Raw genomic sequence first — 18,150 nt, 5'->3', positions numbered from 1 at the left:
GCAACATCTAGCGAAAGCCAAACATAAGCCGCTTTACTAAAGTGCGCATCTACAATGCGTCAGTCAGCACCGTCCTGCTGTATGGAGCGGAGACATGGCCAGCTGCCAAATCTATCCTCAGTGCCATCGATGTCGCTCAGACGAAACATCTCCGAAGAATCGAAAGACTTCACTGGACTGACTTCGTGAGCAACCAGACTCTCCTATCACGTACGGCTCAAACTCCTTTCTCAACGCAGCTCGCCCAGCGTACTGTTCGGTGGTACGGCCACCTCCTTCGCATGCCACGCGACGCCCCAGCACGGGTCGCATTTGACTTCGACCCCACCCTCCACGGATGGAAACGACCCAGAGGACGCCCACACACTAGGTTGAAAGACAAAGCCGATGAATTCCTCATCCAAGCCCAAATCCCGGTGGAAGAAGCTGTGATCCTGGCAAGCGATAGGTCAACCTGGAGGCGCCTAGTTCATCGTTCTCTACGCCGAACCCTCGGCAGGAGCCTTAAGTCAAGTAAGTCAAGTCGATGGCTAAATTCTAAACTTGAATGAAAGTCGAGAATACAAAGCACCAATTTTAATTTAAGGTCCATTTGGACATCATGACATCAATAAAAGGCTCAAATTGTCTGCGTTTAGAAAACAAGCGATAGTGAGAAACTATATATAGAAGCCTGTATTGTGCTGAGTGCCAGGGAACGGCAGTGAAGAAACCGAGCTTCCGATATCATATATATATATATATATATATATATATATATATATATATATATATATATATATATATATATATATATATATATATATATATATATATATATATATATATATATATATATATATATATATATATATATATATATATATATATATATATATATATATATATATATATATATATATATATATATATATATATATATATATATATATATATATATATATATATATATATATATATATATATATATATATATACCGATATTATATATATATATATATATATATATATATATATATTATATATTATGTTTAAGAGGTAATTACTTAGCCAAAAAAAAAAAAAAAAAAAAAAAAAACTGTCGTCCTAATCCAGCAATTGAGACAAATGTGCACTTGAACGAGGCTTTCACCTTACCCATCTATCCAACTACCTAGGACCAAACAGTTCACCCGAACCGTCAACCAAATAGAAATGTCCAAATTCATGCTAAGTCGTCATCAATAATTGTAAGTCGTTGTAAATTTACAAGCAAAAGCACCTTAAATCTAGCAAAATATTTCCAAGTAGAACCTTCCATTTAGGGCTCATCAGAAGAAATACCACCTGCCTTAACGGGTTTAGAGGCTTTACTTTTCTTACCCGGCACGGTGGAGCCTCTACCATAAGATCTATGTGGTAACCCTATGTCAGGTAAAACTTGTGAAATACATGCATACTAGTCAAGCTATTAAAAAATACATACAAAAAGTGTTTCAATGTTTCCTTAATAAAATCCCAGAGGTCACTGAGCTGAGACCATTCTGGAACAAATGAAGACTATTCCAGATGTATCTTTTATTGGTATCTGGAACCAATTGCCAATTTAAAGATCCTCAAGCCTGCTTGAAAACATCTACAAACTCAAAATTCCAAAAAAGAAAAGCGCAAGAGAAATTATATTAAAATATCATTCAGTATTTATTTACAATTTTTTGTATAGAAATATATACATATATATACATATATATATATATATATATATATATATATATATATATATATATATATATATATATATATATATATATATATATATATATATATATATATATATATATATATATAATTTTAAATGCTAAATTCTAAATTCTAAAGATGGCCAAATTCTAAACTTGAATGAAAGTAGTCGAGATTACAAAGAAAAATTATCGGTTTTGCTAGAATTTGGCCTCAGTACAAACCAAGCTACTAACTAAATTGAACCGCCGAAAGAGATTTTGAAAGAACTGCTTAAATAGACTTTGAAGAAGAAAATTATTCTCATGAATAACGGTCTGGCAGCTTTTCGCTAGTCCCAAATGATGACAATAAGCAACGGAAAGCTAAACAGCTTCGATTCCCAGCTAGGGAAAAAAGGTCTCAACATGGAACATTTTTTGTGAATAATGTATCTAGATTTCAGATGCTATGCTCAGTTTGGTAAATACCATGAGTAACCGAAGGATCAGTCAAAGATCAAACGCAGAAAATGAATAAGAAATTATTGATTTAAGTAAGTACAAAATATATTTTAAAAATATAAAGCTTTAATATGCTTACAAAAATAATATAAATATATTGAAATATCATCATATCCAAAGCAATTTAAAGCATTCAATTCAACCAAATATCTTTTGGGAATAAAAAAAAAAAATTTTAAATTTCTAAGTCCTCTCCATAAAGCGCGCAGTTTACTTTTTTGCGTAATTCCACGGCCTCCACCCAAACCAAGAAATTTCACTAGACTCTACTTAAGACATTTCTCTAGCTTTACTTCAAATACAATATTTCATATTTTGTTATAGGATGTCATTTGCTAGGTCAAGTAAATCCAGATTTGTACCCTTCTATTAGCACCCTCTCCCTTGATGAATCAGGATCACCGTTTCCCTACACTCACATTGGGCGTCTGTGGTTTTCCCTGGATTATAACGAAAGTTCTAGAATGTTATTCGTTTATCTTATAAGAGTCGAGAACTTACCAAAAAGAAAAGATTTGGGTCTAAAATTTGATGAGCCATGTGACCCTGTAGTTAGGTGAGTTGTTTTTCCTTTTTTTTGTATTTGTCCTTTGAATATTGAAAGTCAATATAAATCCCTATTGGAATTATATAATAAAACTTTTGTAAAGGGAAACTACCAGTTAAATAGATAGAGTTTAATTAAACACAAATTCAACTAGAAACCAAGAGGCAGGAAAGGATAGAGAGAGAGAGAGAGAGAGAGAGAGAGAGAGAGAGAGAGAGAGAGAGAGAGAGAGAGAGAGAGAGAGAGAGAGAGAGAGAGAGAGAGAGAGAGAGAGAGTCAGGCAGATATAAAGAGGGGAAAATAGACAAAATTACATGTATAATGAACAACAAAATGATTAATCCTAAACCTAAACAGATTTACAGAAACGTAAAAGCATGAAAAAAATAGACAGTAAAAATATAAAATAGTATGTTCTTTATAGAATTAAAATACAAATGTATTAAATATTTAGTAGTTTAATATATAAACTTCAAGTAAAAACGCATTTGCGTCTAACAAACTTTTTAGCTTAACACAATTTCAAACTTAAAACTTTAAACTCAACGAAAATAAAGATGAAAGTAGGTAAACATGCAAGAATTCATTTCTGGACAGAAACAAAACAAAAAGCTGAAACAAAGAGAGAAAGAGAGAAGGAAGAGAGAGGGGGAGGGAATTGAAAAAAGTTTGAGACAGCACAAAGAATATATTATAAGATAAATAACTTAAAATATCATCCAATTGGTAACTCGGGCTATCGAAAAAAATTACTGAGTTTCTAGGAGAAGAAATAGATGTTCATTCCTCTGTTATAAAATTTTACCTAGGTTGTTTAATAACACACACAAATATTCTCATATATATATATATATATATATATATATATATATATATATATATATATATATATATATATATATATATATATATATATATATATATATATATATATATATATATATATATACACATATATTTATATTGTTGGTCTCCGCAAGTGATGCTCAGGGTCGAATATGTGGTAGCCATGTATTTCGTTTTCTCATTATTTATTTTCAGGGCAACCTGGCCAGCTCTCTCCCTCACTTTGTCAAAGAGTTCTTGGAGGCTTGCATAATGCCACGAAGGCAATGTCGTCAGCGAAGTCTATATCACTGAGGCGTATTTCTGGATTCAGCTGGATTCCGTCTGTGCTTCTACTTCGCAGTATGTAATCAAAGACGATTACGAAAAGTAGCGGTGACAAGACGCAACATTGCATAACTCCTGACAGAATGCGGAAGAAACGAGTTTGGCCATCTGGTGTCTTTACACAGCACTTGCTACCTTCATAAAGCGCGACGATCAGTGAAACTATCTTTTCAGGAATTCTGTAATGCAGTAGAATCTTCCACAGACTTTGGCGGTCTACTGAGTCAAATGCCTTCTCATAATCGATGAATATCATATAAATTTTGGAGTGCCAATCTCAGCTTTCTTCCGTCAGTAGCCGTAGAGTAAATATCAGGTCCGCACATGAGCGGTTGGGATTAAATCCATGTTGCTTGTCGCAAAAGTGTCTGTCGAGCTGTGAGCTGATTCTTTCCAGATGTGGGTCCACAATTTTCTAGGTATGGATGCAGATCTTTGCCAGTTGCCTGGGAGGGGCGCATCTCCTTTCTTAAAGGTCCTCGCAAGGGTGCTGTGTTTCCAGTCCGAAGGTATTTTGGCTGCCAGATTACTGCTAACAGTGCTGTCCAGAACTTGAGGAAGGTCATGACAGTCGCTTTGATCATTTCCACGGATATCCTGTCTTCGCAAGGCGATTTCCCATTTTTCAGCTTCTTTCCTGCTGCTGTGATTTCAGTGGATGACTGTGGATCGGTGCTGATATCTAAGTAAAATAGTGTTGTTGCTGGGATCTCTGGCGGATCGTCTGATGGAGGTCTATTCAACAGCTTCTCGAAGTGGCGGCCCCAAAATTCGTCTACGTCAGACTGCTGCGTTATCAGGATGCCCGAGGGGTCTTTTACTGATCCATGTTGAATAGAGGATTTCTTTCTGATAATCTCATTAGTGATTTTATAGACGGCTCTTGAGTCACCTCTCGTTGCTGCCTCTTCTGCCTGTTCTGCTTTCCGCTCCAGTAGGTTTCTCTGGTCTTTTCTGGCACTCTTCTTTCCCTTTTTATCCGCGGCTCTGTATTCATCGTTTATGAGGATCTGGCGGTCGGGGGTTTGTCTTTGGATAAGTGATGCTTTTATTTTTTCCTTGTCTCTATGAGTTCCCATGTTTAGTCAGATGGCCACTGGTTCTTTGGGCTCTTACGATACCCAATGGTGGCTTTCGTGGCACCATTAAAGCACAAATTTATGCTTTCCTTGTATTGATTGCTATCAGCATCATCTAGTAAAGACAAGGCTTCAAATCTATTCCACATCTCTAGTTTAAAGGTTCGGTTGAATTCTCTCACCCTCAGTTTCTCCTAGTCAAAGACTGGGTTTATGGGAGCCTTTTTTGTGTTTCTATTTCTTTTTAATTTGAGGCGGGTTTTTGCAGCCATTAGATTATGATCTGAGCCAACGTCAGCTCCTCTATATCCCCTTAATTTCAAGTAGGCTTGATCTCCACTTCCTGCTCCAAAGACAATGGTCAATCTGATTTCGGGTGTCGCCATCGGGAGATATCCAAAAATATTTGTGTACATCCCGATGAGAAAATAGGGTAGTTCCGATTACTAGGTCGTTAAGGAGTGTGAAGTCGATAAGTAGTTCTCCGTTTTCGTTTCACTGGCCCAGGCCATGCTCACCGAGAACCTCTGGGGACAACGATCAGTCGTTCCCTACTTTCACTTTAAAGTCTCCTAGAAAATATGCTATGTCATGCCGTGGTTTGTCATTTGCTACGGAGCTGAGAGCTCTGTAAAATTCGTCTTTTGATTTGTCGGTGGTGTAATTAGTGGGTGCGTAGCATACAACTGCGTAGCATACTACTGACAGTTTCGTATGCGCGCCGATAAAGCGGGCTATCAGGATTCTAGGTGACACCGGTGTCCACTGTAGTAGAGCTGGGGAAGTTTGTTTTGTCCTCATTAGGGCTACTCTGTATTCACGCTTTTGCCGCGATCCACTGTGTATAATGGTCACATCTCCATCCAGTTTACTCGATCCAGATCCTAGCCATCAAACTTCCGACAGTGCCAGAAGGTCGAGGTGGTAGTCTTCCAGTGCTCTTAGTAGTTCAGTCTTGGAGTCTTGAGATATTGTACCAGAAACCAGATACGTTCCAGAAACCCAATTTGAGGTGTTGTTTCGCATTCATTAATCTTGTCCATGGGCATGCAGAGGTCGTCATCAAAAGGGGGTTCGAAAATCCGAGGCTGAAACTTGATGTTTTGGTTGCAGTTAGAATTTCCCCCGATGGCAGGCCCTTGAGGTCCCGGGTGTGGGTCACAAGCCCACAGGCCAACCCTCCCTCTTTATCCTGGCTTCGGAGAGGCTGCATACGCAGGCGAGGTTATATATATATATATATATATATATATATATATATATATATATATATATATATATATATATATATATATATATATATATATATATCAACATGGTTCTTGGTAAAAAGGTAGTTTGAAACACCTTATTCAGCAAACAGATTTTTAATACCTATTCCTTCGATAATAGTGAGTAAATTTAAAATTTAAAACCAGCAGAAAATAGCTTATAGAGGATTTCTATCTTTTCAATAAATATATTCTCATTAATGTCAACAAACTCATGACAGAAATGATTGCTGTTAAGAAAATTAAACCTAAAACAAACAACATCAGCATACAAAACGGAAAAAAAAAATTGAAAACAAAAAGAAACTAAAACAAATAAGTTGAATGTCTCCCCCCCCCCAAGAAAAAGAACAAAGAAAAACTTGCGCATCATTTTTGCATTAAGACAAATTAAAAATTGCTTGAATTGAAAGGATTTTTTTAACCGACTTTTTTTCTATCCATTTGACGAATGGTTAAAAAAGAATGAATTGCTGAAAATTAGTTTCGCAGTTGACTTACCTTTGCTTATGTACTTGTTATAGAAGAAATGTATGCAAGCTTGAGTAGGTCTTTGTAATTAAAAAAAAAAAATTAAAAGTTTCAGTTTCTTTTAGCTGTTATTTTTTCATTCATAATCATGTCTGTTTCTATGAAATTTGAAATCATATATAAGCCAGTTTCTATTTCTTCTAACTTTTATATTCTCTCTTTGTCTTACATGGAAAAAAAAAATTAGGGTAAAATTTTTGTTAAATAAATAGTTTTGTTAAATAGTTTTGTTAAAATTCACTCCTTAAGACTTTTCAGATTCTTTCAGATGTAATAATTAATTGCCCAACACGCCGCGCTGAACCTTAGAGAGCTGCCTTTTATAGCTATTAATTAAAAAAAAAATTTCCTCAAAATAAGTTTTTCAAAGAAAAGTAAAGAACCCCATTAAAACAAAAATGAGCAAAAATAAAATAATCTTCCAAGCATAAAACTACCACAAATCAGCATAGATGAATGAATGACACACAAAACGGAACAGAAATTACAATAAATAACCGAGTCAAACTCAAAACGAGCAAAAATTAACATGAGTAGGGCTGACTACCCCCATGCCTTCCCAAGGCCAGAGCATAATTTACACTTTACTGAAAAAATATGAATGTTTTTACTTTTATAAGTTTAATAGATCAAATAATATTAACCTTTTGATTAATAAATATCAGTATATGTATATTATACTGACAATGCACATTCATTTATATTTTTTTAGTTGTCATCCTCAAAGACTTAATTTTCAGATCTTTCAACTACGTTAAACAAAATGGCTATCTCATAATTTTGATTGGATGTGTTTGGGAAAATGGTGGTCGTGAGAGGCGTGTTAGTTGCTGTTCAATCACTTTCAACTATTAAGAAAAGGCACTATCCCATTTAATTTCCAATGGAATGATTCCTTTTTGAAGTTTCTACGACAACACTTTCTATAATATAAAAACCTTATATACCCCAAGGGCATAACTTACAACCCTTGCCCTGAGGGTCGGGGGGGGGGGAGGGGTTTCATCCTCAAAGACCAAATTTCCAGAACTTTGAACTACGTTGAACAAAATGGCTATCTCAAAATTTAGATTGGATGTGTTTGGGGAAAAGGTGGGCGTGAGAAATATAAATATAAATGTTTTTTCTTTTATAAATTTAGTAAATCAAACAATATTAACATTTTGATTGCTAAACATCAGTATATGTATATTAAACTGACAATGAACATTCATGTGTATTTTTTTTAGTTGTCATCCTCAAAGACCTAATTTCCAGAACTTTCAACTACGTTAACCAAAATTGCTATCTCAAAATTTTGATTGGATGTGTTTGGGGAAATGGTGGGTGTGAAACGGGGGTTAGTTGCCCTCCAATCACTTTTGACTAATAAAAAGGGCACTAGCCCTTTGAATTTACAATCGAACGAGACTTTTTGAAGTTTCTACGACAGCACTTTCTATAAAAACCGTATACGCCCCCAGGGCATAACTTACAATTCTTGCCCTGAAGTCTGTGGGGTGTGTCCGCCTCAAAAACGTAATTTCTATCTGGAAATCAACCACGCTGATCAAAATGGCTATCTCAAAATTTTGATTGAATGTGTTTGGGAAAATAGTGGGCGTGGAAGGGGTGTTAGTTGCCCTCCAATCACTTCCAACTATTAAAAAGGGCACAAGTCACTCCAATTTCCAATTAAATGAGCCCTTTTTGAAGTTTTTCAGACAACTCCTTCGATACGAAGTGCCCTGGTCTATGACCAAGAACCAAAAATAAATAACAAAATTTTGCGAAAATTGTTCTTTACTTTTGCAGCGCTATTGCGCTGCCTATGATTAGAAAGGCACCTATCGCTAATAATGACTGTTTGAAATTTCTTCCATTGTCTTATCAACCTTCACTGAAAAATTCAAATAGAATCAGCGTCGGAGCTGAGTTAACAAAGAAGATAATTACTGCCTCGTTTGTATTGACGATCTTCGGCAGATGATCATCAAACATGAATATTTTTGAAATTTTTTCCATTGTTCTGGATATTCATTCCAGACTGTAATAGGTTTATTTATCAGAAAATGCTACCTCTCAATCAGTTGATGTGTGAAAAGTTCTTCTGGTAGAGATAATTCTCAGAATCTTTAATATCCTTTAAGGTGGCTTAAGTTTGATCATTGCCAAAACTAGTGGGATATTAAGCCTAAGAAAAATCCAAAACTTCAAGATATTGACCATAATTCACACATGCACTGCAGTAAAGCTTTATGATTCGCAACTGAATGAATTCAGCCCGGTGATTTGAAATTTAAATCATTTAATCTGGTATCCAGTCTTAAATACGACTACTTGAATAGCTTACCTGAGAGTTTTGGAATATAATCCTTTTAAGGTGTAAAGCATTAAATCCATTTACCCTAAGACCTGTAAAATCAGTGACCATTGTTTCAACGCTCTCTGTGTTCAGTTCACGACGCCAACCATGTATATTTGACTTTTGTAATTATCGTTTTATTGGTAATTGCGATGCCTTTTTGTATATAACAGAACCCACGGTGTTTGGCATGCTATAGATGCTTGATAATTTGTTAATCTTTTGATCAGTCTAATCACCAGGTCTTATCTGTTGAGAGATCGCTTTAAGAAGTCAGGATACAGTACTTTCAAAGTACCCTTTCCTATGTACTTCATCTTAAAGGTAGCCAGAATAAACTGCCGGACTGCATTGTTTTTCCCCTTTGACAAATGGTGGCAGTGCAATGAGAAATACTTCTTCAAAAGGAGGGAGGCGATACAGCTGTATAAGAAATACATTGACACCATCTTAATGCGTTGTTCTTTAAGGTTAAAACTAGTCTTTATAGACTTTTGGGTCTATTGTTCTAGTAAAGGTCCTTTGAAACAATTTTTGGTGGATACTCCTAAGTCATGCCATTTAGAAATTCATATAAAAAGAGGCACTGGTAATCGACAACACCTCTGATTAGTACACTGCTTTTCTGATTTCGAATCACAAATAGCACTAGCCTGGGTAGTATTGGCTCGTTTTGAGGGGAACTGAATTCTTTTTATTAAAAAGCTTAGAGTAACTATTTGCTCAAAAATTCTTTCAGAAATATTCTTTTTTAAGAAATAATTATAATTTAGGCTTAACGAATGGCGAAGCCTCATTTCATAAATCAACCGCTTTTTCTAAGTCCTTGTTGTTTTGTTCCATAAAAAATTTGAAAGTCGGTCTCCGAATCAAACGATATAAGGTCAAGTTAAGTTTATTGACAAAGACAGAAATAGGCCACTTAACCTTATCAAAGTGGCAAGGTTCATTCAACTTTGAAACTACAAGGCGTATCTGATTTAGATAATTTCCAATTTCTTATCTTCATATGAGTGTTTGATATCAACTGACTTTAATCAAGAGATAAATCTAATACTACATGCACCGAAAACTCTTCCCTTGACCGAATTCCTTAACATCAAAATTCCAGCTTTTTTGACAACCAATTTTAAAATGATTTAACCTGACCTTATATCGTTTGATTCGGAGACAGACTTTTAAATTTTTATGGAACAAAACAAAAAGGACTTAGAAAAAGCGGTTGATTTATGAAATGAGGCTTCGCCATTCGTTAAGCCTAAATTATAATTATTTCTTAAAAAAGAATATTTCTGAAAGAATTTTTGAGCAAATAGTTACTCTAAACTTTTTAATGAAAAGAATTCGGTTCCCCTCAAAACGAGCCAATATCACCAAGGCTAGCACTATTTGTGATTCAAAATCAGAGAAGCAGTGTACTAATCAGAGGCAACGCTATAGCGTTGCCTATAGTAAAGGCTATACGGCTCCAAAGTTTTATTATTTATTTATTGTTTATGTTTTTTCCCAGAGGCACTTCATATGGAAGGGGTCGTCGTACAAACTTAAAAGGCAGCTCATTCGATTAGGAAGTCCAGAGTTCTAGTGCCCTTTTTAAGAGTCAAAAGTGATTGGAAATCAACTAACACCCCTTCCACGACCACCATTTCTTCAAACACATCCAATCAAAATTTTGAGATAGCCATTTTGTTCTACGTAGCTGATTTCCAGATAGAAATTAGGTTTTGAGGAGGATACTCTCCCTACAGCCCTCAGGGCAAGGGTTGTAAGTTATGCCCTGGGGCCATAAAAGCTTTTCATAGAAAGCTTTCTCGTAGAAACTTCAAAAAGAGCTCATTCGATTGGAAATTCAAGGGGCTAGTGTCCTTTTTAATAGTCGAAAGTGATTGGAGGGCAACTAACCCCCTTCTCACGCCCATCTTTTCCCCAAACACATGCAATAAAAATTTTGAAATATCTATTTTCTTCAACGTAGTCGAAAATTCCGGAAATTAGGTCTTTGAGGATGAACCCCTTCCCCCCATAGCCCTCAAGGCAAGGGTTGTAAGTTATGCCCTGGGGCCATATAAGCTTTTCATAGAAAGCTTTCTCGTAGAAACTTCAAAAAGAGCTCATTCAATTGGAAATTCAAGGGACTAGTGTCCTTTTTAATAGTCGAAAGTGATTGGAGGGCAACTAACCCCCTTCTCACGCCCATCTTTTCCCCAAACACATGCAATCAAAATTTTTAAATAGCCGTTTTGTTCTGTGTAGTTGAAAATTCTGTAAATTAGGTCTTTGAGGAGGACTCCCCCCCAGCCCTAAAGGCAAGGGTTGTAAGTTATGCCCTTGGGGCATATAAGGTTTTTTTAGAAAGCGTTGTCGTATAAACTTCAAAAGGGGCTTATTCGATTGGAAATTTAAATGACTAGTGTCCTTTTAAATCGTCGAACGTGATTGGAAAGCAACTAACACCCCTTGCACGCCCACCATTTCCCCAAACACATCCAATCAAAACTTTGATATAGCTATAGATTTGAAAGCAACTAGCCCCTCTCCAAGCCTTTTTTTTCCAAACTCATCTGATGAAAATTTTTAGATAGACATTTTGGTAAAAAAAAAATAGTTCAAAGGTCGGATAAGAAAAACTCCGGTGTCAATATAACCCTCCAGGGCCCGGGGGAAGGTGTTATAAGTTATGCCCTAAAATCATGGATGGTTCTTATGAACCATAAGAACCATGCATATTTTTTTTCCCAAACCCATCCGCTACAAACTTTGAGATAGCCAGTTTTTTTTTTTAATTGTTCAAAAATTAGATAACAAAAATTCCAGTGTCAACACATCCCCCTAGGGTCAGGGGGGTTGGTGTTGTAAGTATTACCCTGGGAGCGTATATGCTTCTTATGAAAGGGATTCTCGTATAAACTTCAGAGAGGGCTCATTTGATTGGTTGAAAGTTCTAGTTCACTTTTTAAGAGTCAAAAGATATCCAAGGGCAATTACCCCCCCCCCCCCACACGCCTATGTGATAATTTTTTTAGAATAGCCATTTCATTATAAATAGTTCAAATGTCAGATATGAAAAACTCCTGTGTCAACGCAACGCCCCAGGACCCAGAGGCAGGCATTCTAAAGTTTTACTCTGGGGGCATATATGGTTTTTTATGGAAGGGATGCTCGTATAAAGTTAGGAGAGGGTTCATTTGATTGGAAATTGAAAGTTATCGATCACTTTTTAAGAGTCAAAAGAGATGGGGGGCAACTAGCCGCCCCCCCCCCAATTTTTTTTTCTCCCTAACTGCATCTTATCATCATTTTGAAATAGCTATTTTGTTCAAAATAGTCCAAAATTCAAATTACTATAACTGAGGGTTAAGAAATCCTCCATAGCCCCCGAGGCAAGGATTGTAACTTAGATAAGTTGCCTTTTATAAGAATATAAGATTTTTGTGGAAAGCTTAGTCATATTAACTTTGGGAGGGGTGCTCATTTCATTGAAAACTGATACATCTAGTTCTTTTTCAAGAGTCAAAAGCGATCAATAGGCATCTAGCCCATATTCCGCTTTTTCAAAGGGCATCCGGTCCGATATCCGATATAAATTTCTTTATATATTTAATAATTTCTGTTCGTTGTAAGTTTTAATGTTGCTTCTTACTTTCAGTTGAAAAAACTTGTTATTTTTTTTTATAATCAGGGGCAACGCTATAGCGTTGCCGTTAGTAAAGGTTATACGGCTCCAATGTTTTATTATTTATTTATTATTATATTTTTCCCCAGAGGCACTTATATGGAAGGGGTCGTCGTATAAACTTTAAAGGAGGATCATTCGATTGTAAATCAAGAGTTCTAGGGCCCTTTTTAAGGGTCAAAAGTGATTGGAAGGCAACTAACTCCCCTTCCACGCCCATCATTTCCCCAAACACATCCAATCAACATTTTGAGATAGCCATTTTGTTATACATAGTTGATTTCTAGATAGAAATTATGTTTTTGAGGAGGGCAATCCCCCCACAGGTCTCAGGGCACGGGTTGTAAGTTATGCCCTGTGGGCATATAAGGTTTTTGAAAAAACTTTTGTCGTAGAAACTTCAAAAAGGACTCATTCGATTGAAAATTCAAAGGGCTAGTGCCCTTTTTAATAGTCGAAAGTGAGTGGAGGGCAACTAACACCCCACTCACGCACACCTTTTCCCCAAACACATCAAATTTTTGGAGATAGCTATTTAGTTCAACGTAGTTGAAAATTCGGGAAATTAGGTCTTTGAGGATGACAACTGTAAGTTATGTCCTGGGGGCATATATGGTTCTTATGGAAGGGATGCTCGTATAAACTTCAAAGAGGCCTCATTTGACTGGAAATTGAAAGTTCTAGTTCATGTTTTAAGAGTCAAAGGAGATTGGAGGGCACCTAGCCCCCCTCCCTCCACGCTCTTTTTTCCTCAAACCCATCCGATAAAAACTTTAAGATAGCCATTTAAAAAAAAATAGTTCAAACAACAAATAACGAAAACTCCGGGGCAAACAAAGCCCCCTCCCTCCCAGGGTCCGAGGGCAGGCGTTGTAAGTAATGCATCGGGGAATATGCTTGGGGAATATATGGTTCTTATGGAGGGGATGCTCGTAAAAACTTCAGAGAGGGCTCATTTGATTGGAAATTGAAAGTTCTAGTTCAGTTTTTGAGAGTCAAAAGAGATTGGAGGGCAACTAGCCCCCCCCCACTCCCTTTTTTCTCCAAATGCATCTGATAAAAATTTTGAGATAGCCACTAAGTTAAAAATTGTTCAAAAGTCAGATAACAAAAACTCAGGTGTCGACACAATCCCCCAGGGCCCGGGGTCAGGCGTTTTAAGTTATGCCCTGGGGCTCATATGTTTCTTATGAAAGGGATGCTCGTATAAACTTCAGAGAAGGCTCATTTCATTGGTTGAAAAAAGTTCTAGTTTATTGGAAAATGAAAAGTTCTTCATTTGATTGGAAAAAGCTCTAGTTTATTTTCTCAGAGTTAAAAAAAAATTGGCCCTCCAAGCCTTTGGGTTTATCGAATAGATAAACCCATCCGATAAAAATTTGAGTTGACCATTTTGCTAGAAATAGTTCAAAGTAATAGTTCAAAAATATTTCAATACTTAAAAATCAGATATTGGAACTCCGGGACCAGGGAGAACCCCGGGACAGGCGTTGTAAGTTATACTCTGGGGGTATATATGGCTCTTATAGAAGGGATGGTCTTATAAACTTCAGAGAGGGCTCATTTGATTGAAAATAGAAAGTTGTAGTTCACTTTTAAAGAGTCAAAAGAGACCGAAGGGCAATTAGCCCCCCCCCCCCCGCCAAGTCCTTTTTCCCCAAAACCATCCGATAAAAATTTTAAGGTAGTCATTTTGTTAAAAAGAGTTCATAATCAGATATTAAAAACTCCGAAGTTTACAAAAACCGATTTTTTCAGTTTCATATTGTTACTTTGATACCAGTTTTGATACTTTGATGAACAATTGATTTTTTTTTAGTTTGATTTTGAAATAAAGAATTTTTAAAAACTTGAAACTTTTTGCAATCAAAAACGAACAAAAATTAACTAAAAAAAAACTTTCTGAAAAATAAGTTTTTCAAAGAAAAGTAAAGGTCATTTTAAACTTAAGCTCAGTAGATACAAATACTGGTTAAAATTCAAACTCAAACAGACCAGAAATTACTATTAAAGAATAAATGGAACCCAAAACGAACAGAAATTAAATAAATAATCGTAGCAAAAAAAATACGACAAGCAATAATATGAATGAATAAATAGACCGTAAAACGAGTAATGCTTAGATTGAATATGAAAATCAAGCTTAAAACGAAAAAAATATTTCGCTATTGAGGTATATATGAAACTTAAAACGAATAGATATTAAATAAACATTCAATGCAAACAAACCTAAATAAATCTTAAAACGAGTGAAACTTAGATTGAATATACAAATCAAGCTTGAAACGAACAAAAATCAGTACAAACAAGAGTTTGGGTATCGCCTCATTCTCTCACTGTAAAAGTCTAAAACATACTTCGTCATTGTCAATTTACTGAAAACTATATACGTCTTGAACAGTTTTTGAAAGTACAAACAACATCAAATTGAATATTTTATGTATAATGATATTAATTGTTGAAAGATCCATCAGTTCAAGAATTTATTTCACTGTAATTGTATTTTTATTTTCAGTGCTGTAAGAACTGGAAAAGAAAATATTTGTAATATAATTCGTTTTCAGTTAAGTACCAATGACGCAAAAGGCTTTCGGTTTTTATTTACAGTTAAGGAAGGGGGCAGTATCCAAACTCTTGTTTATAGTGAAACCATATTCGTCTTGAACAATTCTTTAGAAATAACTAATAAAATAAACTGAACATTTGATGTATAATGAAATTAATTGATGAAAGCTCATCAGTTCAAAATTTTACTATAATTTTAAAGTTTATTTTCAAATTAAGCAAAAAGAGAATATTTGTAATAAAATTGGTTCTCAGTAAAGCGCCAATGACGCAGTAGCCTTTAAACTTTTACAGTGAGAGAAGGAGGCGATACCCAAACTCTTGTTTGTAGTGATTTTTGTTCGTTTTAAGCTTGAATTACATATTCAATATCAGTTTTACTCGTTTTAGGATTTATTTGTTAGTTTACATTAATATCTATTGTACATTTGTTTGCATTCATTGTCTATTTAATTTTTGTCCGTTTTAAGTTTCATTTTTACTTGAACAGCAATTTTTTTTTCGTTTTAAGCTTGATTTTCATCAAGCAAGTATTACTCGCTTTAAGATCTATTTATTCATTTATATTATTGCTTTTTGTATGTTTTTGCTATGATTGTTTATTTAATTTCTGTTCGTTTTGGGTTTCATTTATTCTTTAACAGTAATTTCTGATCGTTTTGAGTTTGAAGTATAGCAGGTATTTATATCTGTTGAGATTAAGTTTAAAATGGCCTTTACTTTTCTTCGAAAGACTTATTTTTCGGAAAGTGATTTTTTTTAATTAACTTTTGTTGTAATCAATGGACATATATTCACCCATAATAGGAGATAATTCAGACATACATGTGATATACACCGAGTCAGCTTTTGCTCATTTAACCCCCATTTATTTTAACAATCCACCCTTTAAAGGGGTGGAATGATTTGATTGTTGTAGAATATGTTCGTGCAATACCGAATCTGACGTAACTCAAGAACAAATGTAAAATATATGCAAGGTCTGAGGCAGAAGTTGCCTATCATGATAAAACCAAAAACGTCTATCTTACCAACAACACATCTGGCTATAGACCACTATACTATAGACCTATACTATACTATATACTATAGACTATACTATACGACACTATACTATACTATAGACCACTATAGACCACTTGTTTTTAATCAAAAGCAAACTTTAATTGTTTATTTTACATATAGTAGTATGACAAACTAAAGACAAATAAAGGAATAATCACTCAAATAAATAGTGTATTGTCATACTATTAGTCCTATACTATAGATAGAGCATATGCTAATATTTACTAAATCAATTTTTTTTTGCGTTTCGAAAGCTGGTTTGGTGTTTGTCTAGCAGCTTGGAAATCCAGATGGGCCAGTCCCTGCTCTTTTGAACTTGGCTGAATATATATTTTCTTATAATGTCGCTTTTATTCGGTTATGGCAATAAAACGAAAAGGTTTAAAAAGGTATCATATGAATATGTCGACAAAACAAAAATATTTTAGAATTGTTGCATACCATGTCACGCAAAGAAAAAGTTAAACAGGTCATCCAAAATCTCGGTAAATAACTTTTTGTGCTCCTACCTTCCCAAAATTCATAGTAGACCCACCCCTCTATCCATTTTATAAGTTATTTACCTGCTGGCATCTATGGTTTGTAATTTTTTGTTTGGAATTCAATTCATAATTCATTTCCATCTTTTTTCTTTATTTTTAAGAAAGTTGAAATACTCATTGGAAGAAAAAATTCCCCTAGAAAATATTTGTCACCTTTCTTACCAATGGTTTGCAGTCTCCTTTATTTATTACCTCTTTATTTTGCAACTCAAAGATATATTAGTCTCCATGTGAAAACAATTTTCCAGAATAAAGACTTTCGAAAACATGTATCTTCTTGTGCTTTTCACTTCTATAAATGTTTTTATTTCCTCCTAGAAACTGTATTTTCTAGGTATCTAGGTAAGTATTTTTTTAATCCTTCTTTTTTTTCTAAAGGATAGAGATAATCAGCGAGGAGGGACCACTTTGCGAAACATCGTCATTACAGACAAAGACATGCGATCCCATTTTCAATGAAGAATTCACATTTAAGGTAAGATCATACTCAAAATCAAATAAAAAAAAAACAAATTTTTTTCAACTGAAAGTAAGGAACAACATTAAAACTCAAAACAAACAGAACTTATTCCGTATATTAAGAGGCTACCCCCTCCTCAATACCATAATTTTCACACTAAGGCTTTTAGCCCTTACAAAAAGCTTCCTATTCTAATTAAACGACCCCTCGTGTTTCAGGAGTCGTTCATAAAAAAATAGGAATAACAGTTAAACTTTAGCGTAAAGAGCAAGTTATTGACGAGGGGAAAAACTCCTTCATATAAGGAATAATTACTGTTGGTTTTGAGTTTTAATGTTGCTCCTTACTTTCAACTGGAAAAACTTGTTTTTATTTATTTAATTTCTGATCTTTTTTCAAATAATGCCGGTAAATCTAGCTCACCCTCCATGAAAAATTCCCTCCCCTATCGGGAAACTCCTCCTTGGAAAGTTCGTCCCACGTAAAATAAACCCCTTCATTGTAAAATTTGATACGGAAAATTCTATCCTCTCCCCCCCCACTAAAATTTCTTGTAAAAGATTCAGTCTGAAAAATTTTCCCTAGTAGGCTATAATTCTTTTTAAAAAGACCTTAGTTTTAACAGTTTTCCGACTACTCCAGAAACCGCCCTTCCGTGGAAATTATTTCCAAGAAATT

General features: G+C 35.0%; 1 protein-coding gene across 1 annotated transcript in view; it reads left to right on the top strand.

The window, feature by feature from the left end:
• Positions 1-18,150, top strand: part of LOC148941114 (synaptotagmin-15-like) — a 326,984-nt gene that overhangs the window by 78,016 nt on the left and 230,818 nt on the right. Inside the window, exons 3-4 of the mRNA XM_089104584.1 lie at positions 2,547-2,778; positions 17,391-17,487. Coding sequence (XP_088960710.1) covers positions 2,547-2,778; positions 17,391-17,487 — 329 coding nt within the window. The remainder of the gene's footprint in view (positions 1-2,546; positions 2,779-17,390; positions 17,488-18,150) is intronic.

The sequence above is a fragment of the Artemia sp. Qi Xiang Cuo genome, chromosome 18 (assembly GCF_049724085.1).
Source record: "Artemia sp. Qi Xiang Cuo chromosome 18, ASM4972408v1, whole genome shotgun sequence".
NCBI lineage: Eukaryota > Metazoa > Arthropoda > Branchiopoda > Anostraca > Artemiidae > Artemia > Artemia sp. Qi Xiang Cuo.
Note: the sequence above shows the minus strand (reverse complement) of the source record. Positions and strands in the feature narration are given on the sequence as shown.